Source organism: Chanodichthys erythropterus, chromosome 6 (assembly GCF_024489055.1).
Source record: "Chanodichthys erythropterus isolate Z2021 chromosome 6, ASM2448905v1, whole genome shotgun sequence".
Lineage (NCBI taxonomy): Eukaryota > Metazoa > Chordata > Actinopteri > Cypriniformes > Xenocyprididae > Chanodichthys > Chanodichthys erythropterus.
In genome coordinates this window covers 33,189,744-33,208,521 of record NC_090226.1, presented here as the reverse complement: position 1 = coordinate 33,208,521, position 18,778 = coordinate 33,189,744, and the positions used below count along the sequence as shown (strand labels likewise).

Here is an 18,778-nt window from a genome sequence, read left to right as displayed (position 1 = left end):
AAGCTTTGTTTTTCTGACTCCACAGGCAGATATTACATAAACTCACTTCATTTTGATCAATTTTTCAGAAAACAAGACTTAATATCTTAAGCCATTTTGCTTCTCCAGTAAATGTATCTTGATTTTCAGAATTTTGAGATATTTTTACTGGAAAACAAGAAAAAAACACAGAGGAAGCGTGTTTATATGGGTTATTCCGTAAATGTGTTCTATTTGTTAAAACAAAAACTAATGTATTTAACACATATTTTCATTAAAAAAAAGAGTTATGGTTGTAATAGGATTGACACATAACTTGGAGAGACAACTTGAAGTATTTTTAATAAAATACCTTAACAATATTAAATAGCAGACAATATAAATAGAAGAAAAATATAATAAATACCAAGTTTTTTAGAAATGCAGAGCTGTAAATAAAATAGCATTAAAAATTTGATTTTTTTTTAATGTAAAAATGCCTCTAATAATACATAATAGAGCTGGTGTCATTAATTCACCGGTCATTTCATTGTTCACAAATTGTTGTGGAATGGTCCATATTTTTTTATATTAAATAGGATAAATATTGTACTGTAGCATGATTGTACATCGTGTCAGTAACATATTTCCATGATATTTTAAAGGGCACCTATTATGCAAAATAAAGGTGTTTGGACATAAATGTGTGTGTGAACACAACCACCCTACAATGATAACAATGCACCCACTCCTCTTTTTTTAATCCCAATTAAAACCAAAGCAGTCTCATTAGACATGTTTTGATTATCTGAGCAGTGTGACATCACACTGATCAGGCCCCGCCCACTGCCATTGACTGACAGCCATGCATTACCATAGTTTCCGCCCTCAGCGAGTTGTACGCTGTCCTCCATTTTCTCCGTGCTCGAGCAGCTTTAACAACAACGTCTTGTAAGCAATCCTGGCGTTCAGTTGTTGGATTTTGAGTAAACATAGGAGATTTCATTTTCTCCCAACATATAAAGTCACTGAAGATGCAGTGTATTCATTTTATTTTTTGAAGATAATGCGCCCCATAATATACCTAAATGCGTTTATGTCTGTGCAAATCATCTCACTCCAGACTGCTTTGTGAATGAGGGGAAATACAAGGCAGGCTTTGCTAAAAAGTTGTTACTCAAGGATGGATCAGTACCTACTGTTTGTCATCCAGCTTCACCTCCAGAAGAAGTAAGTGTCACACTGTTTATTTGTTATGATTTTTGAGCAAATCACCATTTCAGTCAATGTGAATGTTAACCAGTCCACAACAAATGTATAGTATAAAATCTATTGTTGTCTGAGAGACCAGATGTCTGTCAGATGTCTGATATATTATATATCTTCCAAGGGGTTTTTTCCCTCCTAGGACTTTTTTCCCAATGCTAGCACGCTGGGTTTTTCTCCTAGGGGTTTTTTTCCACCCCTGGGAGTCAGCCGACATTGGCTTAATGTAGCACCATCTTGTATATGTTACATATTACCACGCTAGGTTGTACAGCTTATTTTTAACCTCTTCCCTTTTTCTGTGCTTCTAATATGTAAAGCTGCTTTGAACAATTACCAATTGTAAAAGCGCTATATAAATAAATTTGACTTGACTTGACTCTGTCGTCTATTTTAAACCTTGTTTAAAATCAGTGTAAAAGTGATTGTCCTGTAAAAATTGTGAACGTTTTCTGTAAAGACAAGACATTAAATTTTGCTATATTTATTTGCAAAGGCCAGCACATTTATCCACTAACCATTCAGAAATGTCTAAAAGTTGTAACTTCTTCCTGAGTCTCTCCATCAGTGTCGACTCCGGTTTGAACAATGTAAGGCTGAACACCAACACTGACAATCCTCATTTTGGCTGCGTGAGATTCTCCAGCTTCGTTGTTGTTGAGCTGTTAAAGCTCCACCCTCTTCTGGAAAGGGGGCGGGGAGCAGCAGCTCATTTGCATTTAAAGGGACACACAAAAACAGCGTGTTTTTGCTCACACCCAAATAGGGGCAAATTTGAGAAGCTAATCTACAGTTATAAAGTCATTAATTACAATTTCTGTTGTAATCAATAATTAGATTTAGCTGTTTCATCACATGTTTTGTGATTCATATTGTTGATATAGTTACATAGGCAATATATCAGTGTGGCCATATAGCTCCAACCCCAATTAAACACACCCGAACCAGCTAATCAAGGTCTTACTAGACATACTAGAAACTTCCAGACAGGTGATTTGAGGATAGTTGGAGCTAAACTCTCCAGGACCGCGTTTGGAGAGCCCTGCCATGTGTGAACAATCTAAGCACATCTGCAATGTTATGTGTTAACAATTGTATAATAGTATTTATTAGTAAATAATGTTTTGCCTGTCTCAGCTTGTGGGTCATGTGACTGTCAGCTTTTGAAACAGTGACTTCATGGCTTTTGTAAGCTGCTTTTGTAATGACTGACAATGTGTTAAGTGTGTTAAAGGTTTAAGGGTTTATTTCTGGAAGACTGCATGTCAGTGGGACAAACTATAGTACGATGGGTGTTTATTTATATGTGCTAAAGGGAATGAAAGATCTCCGTTTTGCAGAGTTTCGATATTTGTCTTTATTGCATTTGGCAAATGCTTTTATCCACAGTGACGTATTTCACACATTTCTTGGGATTCGACAACATAAACTTGGCATTGTATGAGCTACAGAAATGTATTTTTCAAAGACGTCAGAAATATTTTTGAAAGTTATGTCTTCTAAGCTAAAATAGTTTTGTCAGTAGAGGGCGCTCTTCCCTCTCCTATGGCCTGGTGTCTGTCCAATAGTAATAACTTTTCTTGTAATAAGTCCCCATATATAGTTTGCAGTAATAGCAATAACTTGTTGATAACTCAAGCTTAACAGCTTAATTTCACATTCACCCTCCCTTTAAGATTTTAATTTCTTTAAAGCATACCTCTCTGTTTTATTCACTTTATTTTTATGGTGTATATAAAAAATGTATGCTTTTGATTATTTTTCTGTGGTTATTTCTATGATTTATCCTTTCAAACATATTGTATCAGAAGATTTATGAATGTTTTTTTTATCCATTATATCTTTTGATATCATATACTCATATTAATCTATTCTCTTCAGATATTTAGTTCAGCTCTGCCTCTGAAAATATCAAGTTGAGACAAGCTATTTTATATACTAAAATGATCTTTATTATTTTTTGTCTACAAAGTCTGGTATCCTGTCTCATATCAAATGTCTCACTTATAATCACATTAGTATTATTATAAGGTCTGAACATGATGGAAAGCTCTTGCATCTCTCTCATAGCAAGAAGAGCCCTTCTTTTGCTCTTTTGCTCCTGTGACAATATTATTTTACTCAGAGATGTTGTGATACTGACTGGTTTATTGTTACTTTGCTACTTACTATTAAAAGCTGATTATTCTTTATTTAAACATTCATTGTTTATTATTCATTTTATTCTTTACTTATAAATACAATAATTTTTATCCATCGCTTCTTCATCTGACTGGCTCTCATTGCATCAACTTTATTCACACTTTCAGTTTAAGATGAATATAAATAATTCCAGATACAAATTGTTGAATTATCTGATGAGTTTCAGAGCTACAACATTTTGTTTCATTGCTTGCTTAGCTTGGCTGGAAAAGAAACTGATTTAGAAATCATTTAAGGAAATCATTAATTTAAAGACTTTATTAAACTAATGTCTTTAACATTACTGTTCACTTAAATGTAATATGGCACAATAACCTAAAGAGGGCGCACTTACTGTTTATAAGAATATAATGCCATATCAAGCATTACTGGTTGAATGTGCAATACGAATCTGGACTCATTTATTCATATATGTTTGATATAGGCTATATTTGATAGCATATGTATTTGACATATTTTATATATTAGGCAGCAAGTGAACATTTTGTCCTCAAAGTTGATGTTAGAAGCAGGAAAAATGAGCAAGCGTAAGGATTTGAGCGAGTTTGACAAGGGCAAAATTGTGATGGCTAGACGACTGTTCTGCAATGTTCTGCTGGGAAACCTTGGATCCTGCCATCCATGTGGATGTTATTTTGACACGTATCACCTACCTAAGCATTGTTGCAGACCATGTACACCCTTTCATGGAAACGGTATTCCCTGCTGGCTGTGGCCTCTTTCAGCAGGATAATGCGCCCTGACATGAAGCAAAAATGGTTCAGGAATGGTTTGAGGAGCACAACAACGAGTTTGAGGTGTTGACTTGACCTCCAAATTCTCCAGATCTCAATTCAATCAAGCATCTGTGGGATGTGCTGAACAAACAAGTCCGATCCATGGAGGACTTAAAGGATCTGCTGCTAACATCTTGGTGCAGATACCACAGCACACCTTCAGGGGTCTAGAGGAGTCCATGCATCGACGGGTCAGGGCTGTTTTGGCAGCAAAAGAGGGACCAACACAATATTAAGAAGGTGGTCATAATGTAATGCCTGATCGTGTATAATATATATATTTATAAATATAAATTTCTTAAGGATCATATGCAAATAGTAATATTAATTTTCTTTTAAAACACAGTATAGAGAAGGGGCACAACGTAAATCCATATTCTCCCTGTTCCTTTGTCCCATTTCACAGCTGTCAGTGGCTCCATAGCGTGTTTGTTTCATTTCTGTTGCCTCAATCTCATTCTACCAACAGCATCACATTCGTCTAACATTTCATTTCATTATTCACAGGTATGATACATTTGGTATGGTCAACATTAAATATTCTACACTGCACTCTAGACGTATTATTCTTTGCTACAGTGTTATATCTGTAATAGTAAGAAGGCAGAGAATGTAATGAAACAAAGATTCCATTTGGACCCCTGGAGCCATTATTTAAATGAAGGGGAAAATCACATAGATCACATACATCAGCTCATGCTGGTTCCATTTCCTGTTGCTAGGATACCATTGTGCTCCATCAGCATTCCGTGTGCAAAGGAACGTGCAGTGCTCAGAATACTATATATACACATGTATGTATACAAAAAAACTCAGTTTGCAAAAATTCAAAGGTAATCTTTTAATATCACATAATCTTGCCATCTCTATGGTAAAAGATAAACATAATACATTTATCAAATATACATTTAGATGCACGTGAAACAAATGAATGTGTAGAAATGTCAATGTCCACTTTGCAGTTAACCCATCCTCTCCAATACAAAAGAAAATTCTGAACTGCAAAGAGTAGAATAATCCATATCCATGCAGAGCTGTTGTTTAAATACAAGATGAGCAGTCCTTTCTTCATTGAACAACCCACTGTCCCTGCTATTATGATATTTCCACACGAGAATACATATTACAGTCTTATACAGTTATGAGAAACGATCATATATTTCAATTATAATACATGTTTTTACACTCAAGGTTTTGACTGCCTGTGCCTGACATGAGCAATAAACAATATTTATAACGGCCCACAAGGTGATATAAGAATGCGTAAAATGAAATTATTGAATTATGAGTTAGCATATGAGAAGTAGTTAAGGTTGTACAATGTGTTGAACAATATGATAATGAATGCATGGCATCTGGAGTGAGAAAAATATTTATAATGTTCCAAAACTGCATACTGACACTGATTTGCGAGTCCAGATTAATTCTGGTTATAAAATCACCTCATAATCTCATCGAATGTCCATTGTAGAAAGAAAAATCTATTCCCTCTTCTTCGGTTCTTGAATTTCTTGGAAATTCTCCTGAAAAGTCCAAATGTCCAGCATCTGCTCCATTCATTATAGACTTCTAATGTTACACTGGAAAAGTTTGACGTGGTGAAGTCAGTCTGAGGTGTCTGTGTAAATTCGAAGTTCATCCTGAATTATGCATGGCTTATTTGTACAAGAAGAGCACCCTGAATCTCTGCTTTGACCCCGTGTAGATGATCTTAGGTAGGTCTGGCGATTGTCTCTTTCTGTCCTCAGGGGTCAATGTGGAAGGCGAGGAGTTTGTCGGAGTGCTGGTTGTTGAGGGTGCGGAGGTCAGGCAGACGCAGCAGGAGTTTGGGGAAGAGCGAGCTGTCCTCCGGCCTCCGGCGCGTGATGAGAGCGCGAAGAGCTCCGATCAAATCCTCCTGGAGCTGCTCTACGGCGCCCATGTCCGATATACCTGAGCGATCTGATACAGAGAAAAATAATCATGAGTAACTGGAATATTGTCTCTGTGTATAAACTTAGAGACAGCTCTATTCCAAACTCACTGCATAAGCAACATAAGCAACTACCTTCTAAGGGCCGGTTCACACAGAATGCGTTTAAAATGTGAGATGCAGGTCAATGGAATGAGAAAAAGCGCAAGGTCTAGAGACACGTTTTTGAACTTGAACGGCATGTTTTTAGAACGCCTTGTCATGCACGAGACGCTGCAAAAGATGTCTAACATGTTTACATTGAAAAACAATGCAATAGTGCAGTGGAATGGAAAATGAAGAAAAATTTAGCAGCTTATCAAAATGGAATGTTTTCCTTTGCAAAAACATTCCATCCAAAATGATGGCTGTAGTCAATGCATTTTAGTATCACGTTATCCACAAATAACACATGTGATGCTGATTTAGAATTGGCCAAACATTCCGTATCATTATACTGTTGAAACAGCCATGTGAAAAGCAAAGCTGTGATGCCTAAAGTTTGACATCTCACTAGTACTGACACACTTCAAACATTGCTTGTGTGTGATAATTCTCTCAATGACTGGGAATCCAATGTACCTGCAGAAACCAGCACCACAGCCATGAAGAGGCCCATCTCATCGGCCTCCAGCCCCATGTTCCCCAGCTTCTCACTGAACTCAAACATGGCGTCCAGAAGGCCGCCCATGCCAAGCACTCGTAGGGATGCCAACGGGTAGGTCTGACCATTTAGGAATGTTACCGTCCGTTCCTTGGCATCAAACAGTGAGCAGAACCTCACCATTAGAACCTGCAATGAAGATATACTATGTTAAATAAACTGTTCAAGATTTGGCTGCGTAAAGTGCATCAAACAACTCTCAGAGGCTTCAATCATTGTAATTTAAGTACTGCAAGCATTTCACATTCAGACCATATTAGCTGAGTGTTAAAAAACAAATCTGTAAAGATATAAGTCTAGAGCCTTTGCGCAGTCTGTAAATAGTTGTCCGTAACACAATGTGTTTGAAACTTTTAACTAACAAAACTGCAAGGGATGTCAGATTCATGATCGAATTGTTCAGTTGAGGCAAATCTTTTCAATGAATCAATCGAACCAGTTCACAAAACCAATCTGAACCGAATCAATCCTTGGGTCGTGAGCTTGAGTCAACAATATTTTGGCTCTAAATATTTGTTCGAAAGATTTGCGGAAATGACCCTGCTGAAAAATCCAGCCTTGCTGGACCAGCATCCCATGTTGGTCCCAGCATGCAAAATATACCTCATATTTTGCATGCTGGGACCAACATGGGATGCTGGTTTGCTGGCCCCCAACATGGAAAGCAGGAGTTCTGGTAGACCAGAACTACACCAACCTGGACCAACATGGGATTCCCACCACTAGAAACTGCCTTATGTGATTGAGATCTAATATAGGCTCATGAAGGAAAGCAGATACATCCAGGCTAAGACAGTCTGATTGGAAATGATCTGGGGACAGACTTTGGCGTTTCTCACCTGAAAGGTTCCTGCCTTCAGCAGCATGACCTGATCATGTTGACTCAGTGCCTGAAACCCTGGAATGCTTTTGGCAAATTCAACCACTTCTTTAACAGCTGGAGTGAAGCACTGGGAGAAACTCTCCCACACCTGTTGACTGGAGTGACTGGCTGGGGATATGGGACATGCATTGAGAGGACATGCCTAGGGAAATACAGAAAGAGAAAGAGTCTCATGAATTATATATATAAACAAATAGTAAACTTAGACATTGTTTAGCATTGTGCAACAAATCATATGCCCTCATAAAACCTACCAGAACTTTAGCACCAGGACTCAGTCTCCAAGGACAAGATGTCTGAGTGGAATAACTGTTGTGCTTAGATGGATAGCTTTGAGAAGGTGTAGTTCCCTGGTTGGGACTTGAGGATTGTGGGAAGTTATAGGGGTTGTTGTCCATAACCTGGATTGTTGGTTTGTTTTCGTGGTTAGCGAACGGACATCTGGATTGGGTGAGGCAGCTTGTTGTAGAATGGACAGCATGTTCTTGCGGTGAGATGCTTGGCTGAGGGTGAGACTGGGTGTAGCCGGACTCTTGTATTTGATTATGCCGGAAGGAAGAAGGATTGTTGTTGTTGTCATCGTCAATCTTCACTAACAACTTCTCCCCATTCACGAAGATGTTACGATAAGCTTGCGAGATAGCACCAATGGCCTCTTCTGATTGGCCATCTTCAGGGCTGGCAGGGGTCTCGGTGGGTGTAGTACAGTTGATGTCCATGGACGCCGATTCATTAAGGCTGTTCATGTAACTCTGCATTTCATCCAGTAGACGTTGTTTCTCACGTTTCGGAATGCGTCCAAATCGCACAGCTAGGAGAAACGGGGGGAAAAATGTCACTTAGTATGCAGTGAACTAATCCTTTAAGGTTCCTGTTTCAGTTTACTAGATTATATTTATGCATATGGCAGATGGGTTTATTGTATGATGTAGAATACTACATTCAGGACACAAACTCTCCGTTTTATAATAGACATGAAGCAAGATTACATCACAGTGGCCACCAATCTTTCATATCAGATTATGACTGGTCTGCAAAGCTTCTTTCTGTTCTACTTCCCCCATCTCTTTCTCATCCAATCTCTCCCTACTCCACCTCGCAGCTATTCATAGATCCTACAACTGTATAATACACCTCCCCCATCCTTCTGTTTCTCTCTCTCCGTGTGTCTCTATCCCATTGGGAAGTGGGTCAGTGAGTCACCCGAAGCAGAGGTGATGTCACTGAGGGAATGAGTGATGGAGTAAATGACAGCAGGTGAAACAGATACAGTCATGAGTTAAAGGGTTAGCAGGTTATGGGTGAAAAGGGCAGAGAGGAGAAGGCGTTAGAATAGTTAAGTGGTGCAATGTTGTAGGGCAGAGGAACATGAGATGATGATGATAAACTGGACTGATAAGGAGTCTTGAGCAATGTAAGGTGACTTCAGCAAGCAAGGATAGGTTAAAACTGCTAAAACAAGCACTAAAGCAAAACCAGATATGTAATATAACAAGGTTTTTTGTGTCTAGAGGTGTAATATAGAGCCTCACGTGAAGGCGTAAGCCAGTGTAAAGGGAGAAGTCAAGGTTTCAAAAGACAAGTGCAATGACATAATATAATGGAGGGAGAATATACCATCTACTGTATAGCAAGTAACATGCACAATGCCTTTTGCATTTAAGGGCATCATAGCATTACAATACCCTGAAAAGCTAAATCCATAAAGATTCTGTATATATTCATAAACTTTCAAATTAATTGGAAATCTAGTTTAATTACAGTGTGGCTACAAGGGAGAAAAACAAGGTCAAGTACATCATGTGACGTTGAAATATGATGGTGCATACTGTATCACTTCACTTTTCTGCTTTTTAGGTCACCTAAATATGTACACTAGCCCCAGAAAATATGATTTATTATCAGCCCAGTTTACAAAGCTCCCCAGAGACAACACTGTCCTGTATGGGCAAAGTGTGCTAGAGGACAAACTGAAAAGATATTTCAGTACATTTATGCACTGCATTCAATTGAAATTCTTCTTCTGGGTTACATCGACAAAGCACTTTATTAAATCCCAGCTAGCGTTTGCATCTTAATTAATCCTGCAATACAGCAAACGAAGACCTGGAAACACATTAAACTGCAGTGTACGAGGAGCTCGGGCCATTTGTGTCCCCAATTCCCCAAATTAACCTGATTTGCTGCAGTTTTTACAGTGAGTGATGACTTGTGGGATTTAGGCGTGCCTGCACTAATAAATCAACGGTGAAAGGAAACTGTCAGAACAGGGCCTAAGCCATGGGTGCAAGCATTAGAGAACAGATGGTGGATGCTGGGTTAGGAAATATAAAGCAGAATTGAAAGCACGTATTAAATGTGCTGTAAAGATGCGGTCGCATTTGCAAAATTTTGCAGCAAAAAAGGTCAGTTGTCCATTGTCAGTAGTGTAGCGTTGCATGAAACACCACTCACACAGAGGTCCCTTTCAAACCAAGCAGCTTTCTGTTGGTAAACGCATCACATTTGCGTAACAAACTTTAACCAGGTGTGGAATCTACATGGGGAAATATTTTGCCTTCACTCGAAACTCAAATCCCACAGATTCTAATTGAACTCACTGAATTGAACTCACTTTAGGCCATACTATCTCCTCAAGATTTATTCCCTTATTTTTGTTAAGCAAAACAATTAACAATTGGGGGCTCGTCCGGGATGAGAAATGTACCAGCCAGTTTTCAAAAGCCGATGCATATTGTGTTGGGTGATGTACCTAATTGTGACGCATACCTTGACTATATTGTAGTCTATACTGAGTCATGAGAAGCCCACATTAAACCTTGGGAATGGTCTTTGAAAGGTTAAAACGTGCTTCGCTATCTTTAAACCTGTCTAAGCATTGTTATCATGTTGCTGAGCAGTTTCTAGGGTGTTGTCTGTGGTTGTTATGTGGGTTAATATTGGACTAAAGGCCTTTGCACACTGAGTCCGATGCGTATTAATGAATGCGTAGTGGAGAAAAAGAAAAAAGAAAAAAAAAACGCAAAACAATACAAAATGAAGTCTTCAAGCAGTGAGCATGATTTAGTTGTCCTCTCTCTCCTTAAAAAGAGGAAATATTGGGTCCATCCAATTTCAAGATTGCATAGAGAGAAAGGAGAATTCACCTCATCAAGGAGCTGCGTGATTATCCCGAGCGTTTCAAAGTTTACTTCAGGATGCCAGTTGCAGTTTGATGCTTTGCTACTGGCACAATCTGTCTTTATATTCGGTCTCTTTGTATTCTCATGTTTTTTGTCATTCAGTGCTGCTGTTTTGTGCTGTAGGCAACATGGATCAACTTGTCAGATGGCATTCAGGATTTTTGTGTTCGCATACGGTGGCTCTGAATTGTCAAAACGTCTCTCAAAATGCGTGACACGGATGTGAAAAACGCAGAAAATCGAACCTGATCCGAATATTTTTTTGACGGATGAAAGTTTCGGAGGAAGTGTGCAAACGTGATTGACATAACATGAGGTCGAATTTATTTTTTAACGTGCAAAAATTTCACATGCGAAAGGCCTTAAGACCCACCAGTCTATATTCTGGTCTCCAGATCAGTGTCAAACATATACTTGCCTAGAAAAGTGCAATTACTGGGTGTAACTGGGGGTTGCAAGGTGGTTGTTTACTGAACTAACAACATTCCTAACACTATGTATGTGTGGTAATACTGATGTTTCCCCTCAGCAAACACTGCAAATAATATATGGTCATACCAAGAATAATAATGTTTATTATTAATAACTGTATATTTAAAGCTCTTACCATCTCTAGACATGCCGACAGAGAGACACTTCTTAAAGCGACAGTGCTGACAGCGATTGCGGTTCATCCTCATGATCAGGCAGTTTTCATTCTTCACACACATCTTATAATTGATGTTCTGCTGGATACTGCGGCGGAAGAAACCCTGAGGATAACACAAGATCAGATTGAATGGTGACTTCAGCCTCAGTATAAAAGCCAACATAAATATGCACTTTGAGAGTATTTTATGAGTGAGCAGTGTGCGTTTGTAAGTGTCCTTACCTTGCAACCCTCACATGCATGGACACCATAGTGAAATCCTGATGCAATATCCCCACATACTTTGCAAAGCAACACCATACCTCCTGTTTCTATTAACATAAATTTGAAACAGGTTAGCAGTGGTCAATGGTAAAAGATATCAATCATATCAAAAATGACTCCAATAATACTCACTTGTAAAGGTACCCGTGAACCCAATGGGTCGCCTGCCAACCATCGGGTGAGAGTAGGAGTTTTGCCCTGATGATGTTACGGTCGGGGTAATGGTGTTGGCAGAGGTAGCACTGCTTACTTCTGGAAATTGGAAAACCAGTTTGTTGCCCCCTGCAGAACTGCCATTGCTTCCAGCTGAATATTTTTTAAGGGCACCAAGCTCAGTGAAGGAGACCTCCTCGGGGGATGAGGGTTGAGAGGATGGCGACTGTGTCTGGTACCCACTGGATGGGCTTCCTGGACTAGGGCTGGCACTTCCTGTTGAGCCTGCATAGTGGATCACTCCTTCACCTGTGTGTGTGTGAAGGAGAAGAGAGAAAAAGAGGGAAAAGAATATTTCATGAGGATAAGTTGGTCTTGTTATTATTTATATCTAGATCAGTCATGAAACTCTAGATGGCACATGGCTCTACAAGCTGATTTGTCTCTGGTACATCAGCAGCCAACAAGTCTGCATGCTAAACATTTAAACAGTCTGGTTTAGTGTTTGCTATAAACTGCTCCTGCAGCCCTCCAACCTCCCCAGCTCCACCTGCCAAGATCTGCTATGAGTAATTTCATGTGTGATATTTGCGCACAAAACCAAACTATCCCAAGAGTTTATATATATATATATATATATATATATATATATATATAGTAGTCAACATTTGAAGTGGATCAAAACCTTTCAAAGTTGTCCTAAAACCTACTTCTTAGGACAACTTTGATTAACCTTTTTGATCAACTTCAAATGTTGACTACTAATATATATATATATATATATATATATATATATATATATATATATATATATATATATATATATATATATTATATTATTATTATTATTATTATTATTATTATATATTATAACATTGTTGCTAATTTCATCTACCAATAAGAATGTATATTCACATCTCAGTTTAAATCCATTCTGCAGAATTCAGCAAATGTCATTTAGCTGAGGCTTTTATGCAAAGTGCCTAATAGCCAGTTTTTTTGTTGTTGTTTTTTTTTAGGTTAACCTGACCTTTAGTATCTTAGGCAAATGTATGTGGGATTTTGGGATTTGAACGTGCAATATTTTAGCCACATTGTTACTCTCTGTATCAGTTAAATGTCTGTTATTAACTGAATGGGATTGTTTCGGAGAGGGTGTCAGATTTTTTTTTTTTGTCCAGAACAGTAGAATTTTCAAAAAGCTGCCAGGCCACTGATTTCTATGTAAACTTGGAAATGTCTCACATGTTTGAACCCTCCACTACTTTCAGTCTGGCTAGCTCATCCTTCATCATGAATCACATGTTTCAAACCGCGCCAGGAGAAGGCTCAAACGTGAGAAATGTGCCAGGATGAGCCATACTGACTCACGTGTAGGGGAATCGGATTTATTTCACGGTCGGTTCACTTCATGTGATTCAATCCGTTCGTCTCTCCAAAGTGTTCCAAGAATTACATGCTGGTTTTCCCAAGTTCAGTGTTAGTGAAATACACTTGTTTGTTTACATGATTGCGTTTTATATTTTATTGTTTTTTAATGCAATGTGCATCTTCCAGTTTAATGATGGCACCTTAAAAGAGTGTTTTTCTTACGCGTGTTTTTCTTGCGTCAAAAGTCGCGTTGTCTCCATCGCGTAAAAGTTCTATCTTACAAATTACTACTCCTTCTCATCTTCCGAGACTGTTAAACCGAATCATCAAAAAGAACCGACTCAAAAGAACGATTTGTTTGCGAATCAGAAACACGGAACCAAGAACTCTCACACCCCCACCTCACGCGCTGCGCGCTCCTCTGGCGGCGCGCCCGGGAACGCGCACCAGAGCTGCCAGCCACCTGACCGCCGACTCACATGCACTCCTGACACAGTGAACGCCCCGAAAATACAAGCCTCTTTCCGCAGTCCCGTGTCTAAAACAGCCGCAGTAAGAGGGGAAAAAAAGCCACACAAACTGCCAGCCTGCTGCTCACGTTTGAAGAGGGCTTAAAAACAGTAACCGAGGCCACATTTATGCGCCCGTGTTTGTAATACTTGAGTCACCGGAAACTGGAGAGCATGCATGAACGTGCACGGTCACGTTTGCTCGACATATGAGCTTGTTTTGTTGTCGCCTTGTTGTTTTTTAAACGCAACTCATTTCACCTCTTCTCACTTGTTTATAACGTGCTGCCTCTACAGCATTCACTGTCCTTCCCAATTTCATCCGAGTTAAACTGTTTCCACGTCCATTTTGTAGGAGTAATTTACCACATGAATCATCTTTCCTCTAGTGTAATTTGTCTCACATGCTCAAGGGTGAATGAGACTAGGAGAAAGAATGAATGGGTTATTGAATTTCAGTTATGGTCTGAATGTGTGAAACCTGCTCTTCAGGAAAAACCAAAGTCCCACTCAACAGCAACATACATGACAAATTCTGAACAGTGCTGCATTCGTTCTATATGCAAAATAGAATTTATGTATAATCACTTTAATGGATTTGAATAACATTAGTAAGCTATAAATGTACATTTCATATTATACTATGTAGCATTGTATTGCATATTGTGTTTTAATGCACTATAATAGTAACTGCTGGTGATGTGATGCTGTATAATTTTGTATCACCTGGAATGTGATACTAAAATACTTGCTTAAAAAAAAAAAAAAAAAGCTGGGTTAAAAACAACCCAAGTTGGGTTAGAAATGTTGGGTTGGGTTAAATGTTTGCCCAAACTTTAATTCAACAATTGTTTAAAAATTACTGAATTGCTTGATTAAATTGAACCCAAAGTATATTTATTTATTAATGTTTTAGTAATGTTTAATGTTTAATTAATGAACATTTATGTTTAATGAATAATAATTAAACAACAACCATTAATTAAATTGCTTATTACACTCTAAAAAATGCTGGGTTGTTTCAACTCAATTTTGGGTCAAATATGGACAAACCCAACCGTTGGGTTAAAAAATGCATTTAAAAATTTAACTCAATGGTTGGGTTTGTCCATTTTTGACCCAAAATTGGGTTGAAACAACCCAGCATTTTTAAGAGTGTAATAATTGTTCACCTTTTGATTATTAGTAAGTCTGATTTTTAATTTCTAACCTATTTTGGGATCATTTTAAGTTAGTCATACACTCTAAAAAAATGCTGGGTTAAAAACAACCCAAGTTGGGTTGAAAATGGACAAATGTTTGCCCAACCTGCTGGGTAGTTTTATTTAAACCAACTGTTATTTAAAAATTGCTATATGGCTAGCTTAAAATGAACCCAAAATAGTTGGGAAATTAAAAACCAGATGCAATTAGAGACAACAATAATAGACAAAAGGTGAATGTTTATTAATAAGCTTTAATATTTTATTAATATAAATTCAATAGTTTATTAATATAAATTTATTAATAAGCAATTTAATAAATGTCTATTGTTTAATAATTATTCAATGAACATTAATAAATGTTCATTTCCAACATACTTTAGGTTAATTTTAATTAAGCAATACAGTAATTTTTAAACAATAGTTGAGTTAAATAAAACTACCCAGCAGGTTGGGCAAACATTTTTAACCCAACCACTGGGTTTGTACATTTTCAACCCAACTTGGGTTGTTTTTAACCCAGCATTTTTAGAGTGTATGCTTCCCTTCAATGTTATTATTCATATTACATATTATTCGAGAGCTCACTTTCCATTATGTGCATTAAATACAATGTGAAATAAAGTGTCCACTCATCTTCCAAACAGTTTTTCTCATGCATTCATTTATAGCTCAGCTGTGAATTTCATGTATAGGTGTATCTGAATGTGTAGTCGAACCTTTCTTATTCATGCGTTTTTGATTTATTCTTCATGTTAATGTTTTCTAAAGGCAGTTGAATGATTTACAGAAGAATGAACTATATTTTAAACCAGCCACATTAAGTGAATAACTTTTTCATTGATTTGGCAGGTGAGTTTTCAGACTCTCAGTTGGGAGGCTTTGATTTCTTGTGTCTTGTTGGAAGGTTTGATGCCCTCAGACATGTGCTGCTGCAGAAAACCAGGTCAATATTATATCTTCTTGAAGAAAACACAGGTGTGCAGCACAACCTATGTGAATGAACGCTCAGTGTGCTACAAATGCACAACTTATCATTCGCTTTGTAATCTAATTTATTCATTTTTGACATCAGCAACACTACCAGGAACAAAGTGCATGTGAGTTCCATATTTGTTACAGCTTTGAGCTTTGTTTTTACAAGACGACTCAATCTTTTAGTCTGTTTATAGGCCATCTTCTATCACATAAGGGTGTGCCTGTTATAGCATGTGTTTAACGGAGATCACGCAGGCAGAGAAGAGAGAAGCTCAGATCTGTGCCTGTTTGACTTTGACCCAGTGACCAGCCTCCCTCCCTTCAGAGGCCGGATGAGACACGGGCTGCCGGAACAAAAACACAAGCAAGGAGGGGGTGTGTGCCTGGGTAATCACGCGTGGCACGTGGAGTTCGGAGTTGATCCTCGTGACAGTGAAAGTGAAAGTCTGTCTGACTGAAAAGCGCTATGATGACATGCAAAGCGCGCAGCTGGAGCGCTTTCAAAGAAATCACACGAAAACACACTTAACACTGACTGTACGGTTACGCGTTTTGAGATATGTTATTTCTATCCCATCATAAAATAGCACACTGACAATTGTTAGACTGCATAATTGTAGTCTGTGATGATAATAATAATATTCAAGAAATGGACAGTTTTGCAATTTAGAGTCTACTGTTTTAAAGTTCCCATGTTAAGTGTGTATCATTATTTTACTTGCTGCACAAAAAACAAAACAAAAAAACTAGTAGCCATTTTAATCAGTATTTTGGAATCACACTAAGCTGGATTATTTCCATTTTGAGTATGACTTGCTAAAAAAAATCGAAATTTACTTTATATGACAGCCGTTGAGCCATTTAAAAGCACCACTGCATCATTGCAAAGGTCATGTGATGCCAGTAAACAAAACTCTGGTTTACTCCCTGATCATGATGTGGTGAATGAATGTTATTACAGTGTTTCATTTCAGGATAAACGATGGTTATCCTCTCACATGTTCATGAGCAGTTATTGACATGCACGTGTTCGGGTGAATGTAAAGGAGGAGCGCGTAAAGTAATGAACATCAGTCACCGGCGCACGAGCGTGACTGGGTTAATGAATCACCGTATGAACACGTTACCGGGTCGAAAGGGAAACACCTTGACAATAGACAAGTTTTGGATTGTATCCACCTCCATACTGGAGTAGCATACACATAATACAAACGAATCACTTTGGCGAGTGCCCAGATATAGCGTTTAATTTTTACGATTGCAACTTTGTTTTAGCAACAAGTCGTTGGTTGGTAGGAGGTCACAATTCATTTATGAGGATGATGCATCATGATGATGTACACAGTCTATTGGAAGAGCGCGCGAGCAGCTGCACGTGAGTTTGTTTACGTGCAACGCGAGACCGGAAATATTTGACAAAACATCGGGAGAGCGCGATATAGTCAAATATATTATATATATATATTATATATATATATATATATATATATACGCGCAAAAGCTAAAAATAACACCATAATGGTATTGTAAAATGTGCACTAAAATACCAATATATTTATGTCACTATTTTACAAATTGACATTATGTCAAACTAGGCAAATAACTTGTAAAAGGGTGAATGCAAAATGACTAGTCTACCAATAGTCTCTCATCCGAGCAATTAATTTATCTACATTAATTAATAATTGTAGCCAAAATAATGCTTTTAAAACTCACCTGGGCTGCCGTCCATGGTGTCTGTTCCTGGTGTTGATGAAGAATATGCAGATATCTGAGCCAGCTCTATAATAATAATAAGCGTGTTTCAAATTCCGTCCACACAGGTGATAACTTCAAGAAGTCTGTCTCGGGAAAAGAAGTTGGTTCTCAAAAGTCAGAAGTCCGTCAGATAAAGCGTCTTCACTCTCTGAGATCTGTCCTTAAAGACTGGATCGTGTACATTACAGTAGCGAACAATCAGTGACCTGGCATCAAGGCTGAGATGTGCAACTAGTTTGAGACGCGCACAGGCATCACACTCATACACACTAAACACGTTTTCAGGTGTCTTAGAAATGTGACTGAGCTTTCCCCCCACTAGTTTCCCCCCGCCTTTCTATGCCCTTTAAATTGTTTGTGGTATTGTGTGCCAAGGACTCTGACTCCTTTTCACACGCCCTTTTCCCTTCCCAGTCACGCTGCTGTAGTAGCTGCTGTTCCTCCTCTCTGTTGTTCACAGTGGCAGATGACTGCGCGTGGACTCGTTTGACATTGGAATGCCTGCTTGCATGCGCGCGCGGCATGTGAGCGCTGCCCTACTGACACACATTTTATGCAAATGTGATGAGAGGGGGGAGAGCCGTGGGGGAGGCACATGTAGAGGAGGAGGAGCGCACCGTGACTGCTGTTTGTTTCCCTCCAGAGCTTTCTATTGCTCGAGTTCCTCCTCTCGACACGCGCGCGACTGATAGGCTTGGAGCCATCGAGGGCTTGCCCGACTGAACACCGCATCAAACAGCCTGAAGTACGCACTTCGGAAAGGCATCATGTGGGTCTCACGTTTTTAGCCTGCATCACACTGGTTTGGATGTAGGTCATGTGCCTAAATTAGCTACCCTTATTTTGATAATAATGTTTGGAGAATTATAACTCAACTATGATGTTTAGAAACGTGTCTATACAACTCCAGAGAAATGTACCTGTATATATAAGTTACACGTCATAAATAAAGGGTGAGATTTTTTTTTTTTAAAGAAATGAATACTTTTTATTCAGCAATGACGCATTAAAT

The 18,778-nt window shown here is 38.4% G+C and overlaps 1 protein-coding gene across 1 annotated transcript; it reads right to left on the bottom strand.

The window, feature by feature from the left end:
- Window positions 1-5,067: 5,067 nt before the first annotated feature.
- Window positions 5,068-18,189, bottom strand: nr1d4b (nuclear receptor subfamily 1, group D, member 4b). Its single transcript, XM_067387533.1, has 8 exons — window positions 17,725-18,189; window positions 11,928-12,257; window positions 11,754-11,842; window positions 11,490-11,634; window positions 7,955-8,511; window positions 7,657-7,842; window positions 6,736-6,946; window positions 5,068-6,143 (listed from the first exon to the last, which is right to left on the bottom strand). The coding sequence occupies exons 1-8, from the start codon at window positions 17,738-17,740 to the stop codon at window positions 5,947-5,949; spliced, it is 1,731 nt and encodes a 576-aa protein (XP_067243634.1). The 5' UTR covers window positions 17,741-18,189; the 3' UTR covers window positions 5,068-5,946.
- Window positions 18,190-18,778: the final 589 nt, after the last annotated feature.

What these genes read in the sequence shown, in the direction of transcription:
- nr1d4b (XM_067387533.1), bottom strand. An exon ending in ATGCATGTGAGGGTTGCAAG is followed by an intron (nt 11,635 to 11,753) that starts GTAAGGACACTT and finishes TGTTATCCTCAG; the next exon opens with GGTTTCTTCCGCCGCAGTAT. An exon ending in GTCCTGGTGCTAAAGTTCTG is followed by an intron (nt 7,843 to 7,954) that starts GTAGGTTTTATG and finishes GTATTTCCCTAG; the next exon opens with GCATGTCCTCTCAATGCATG.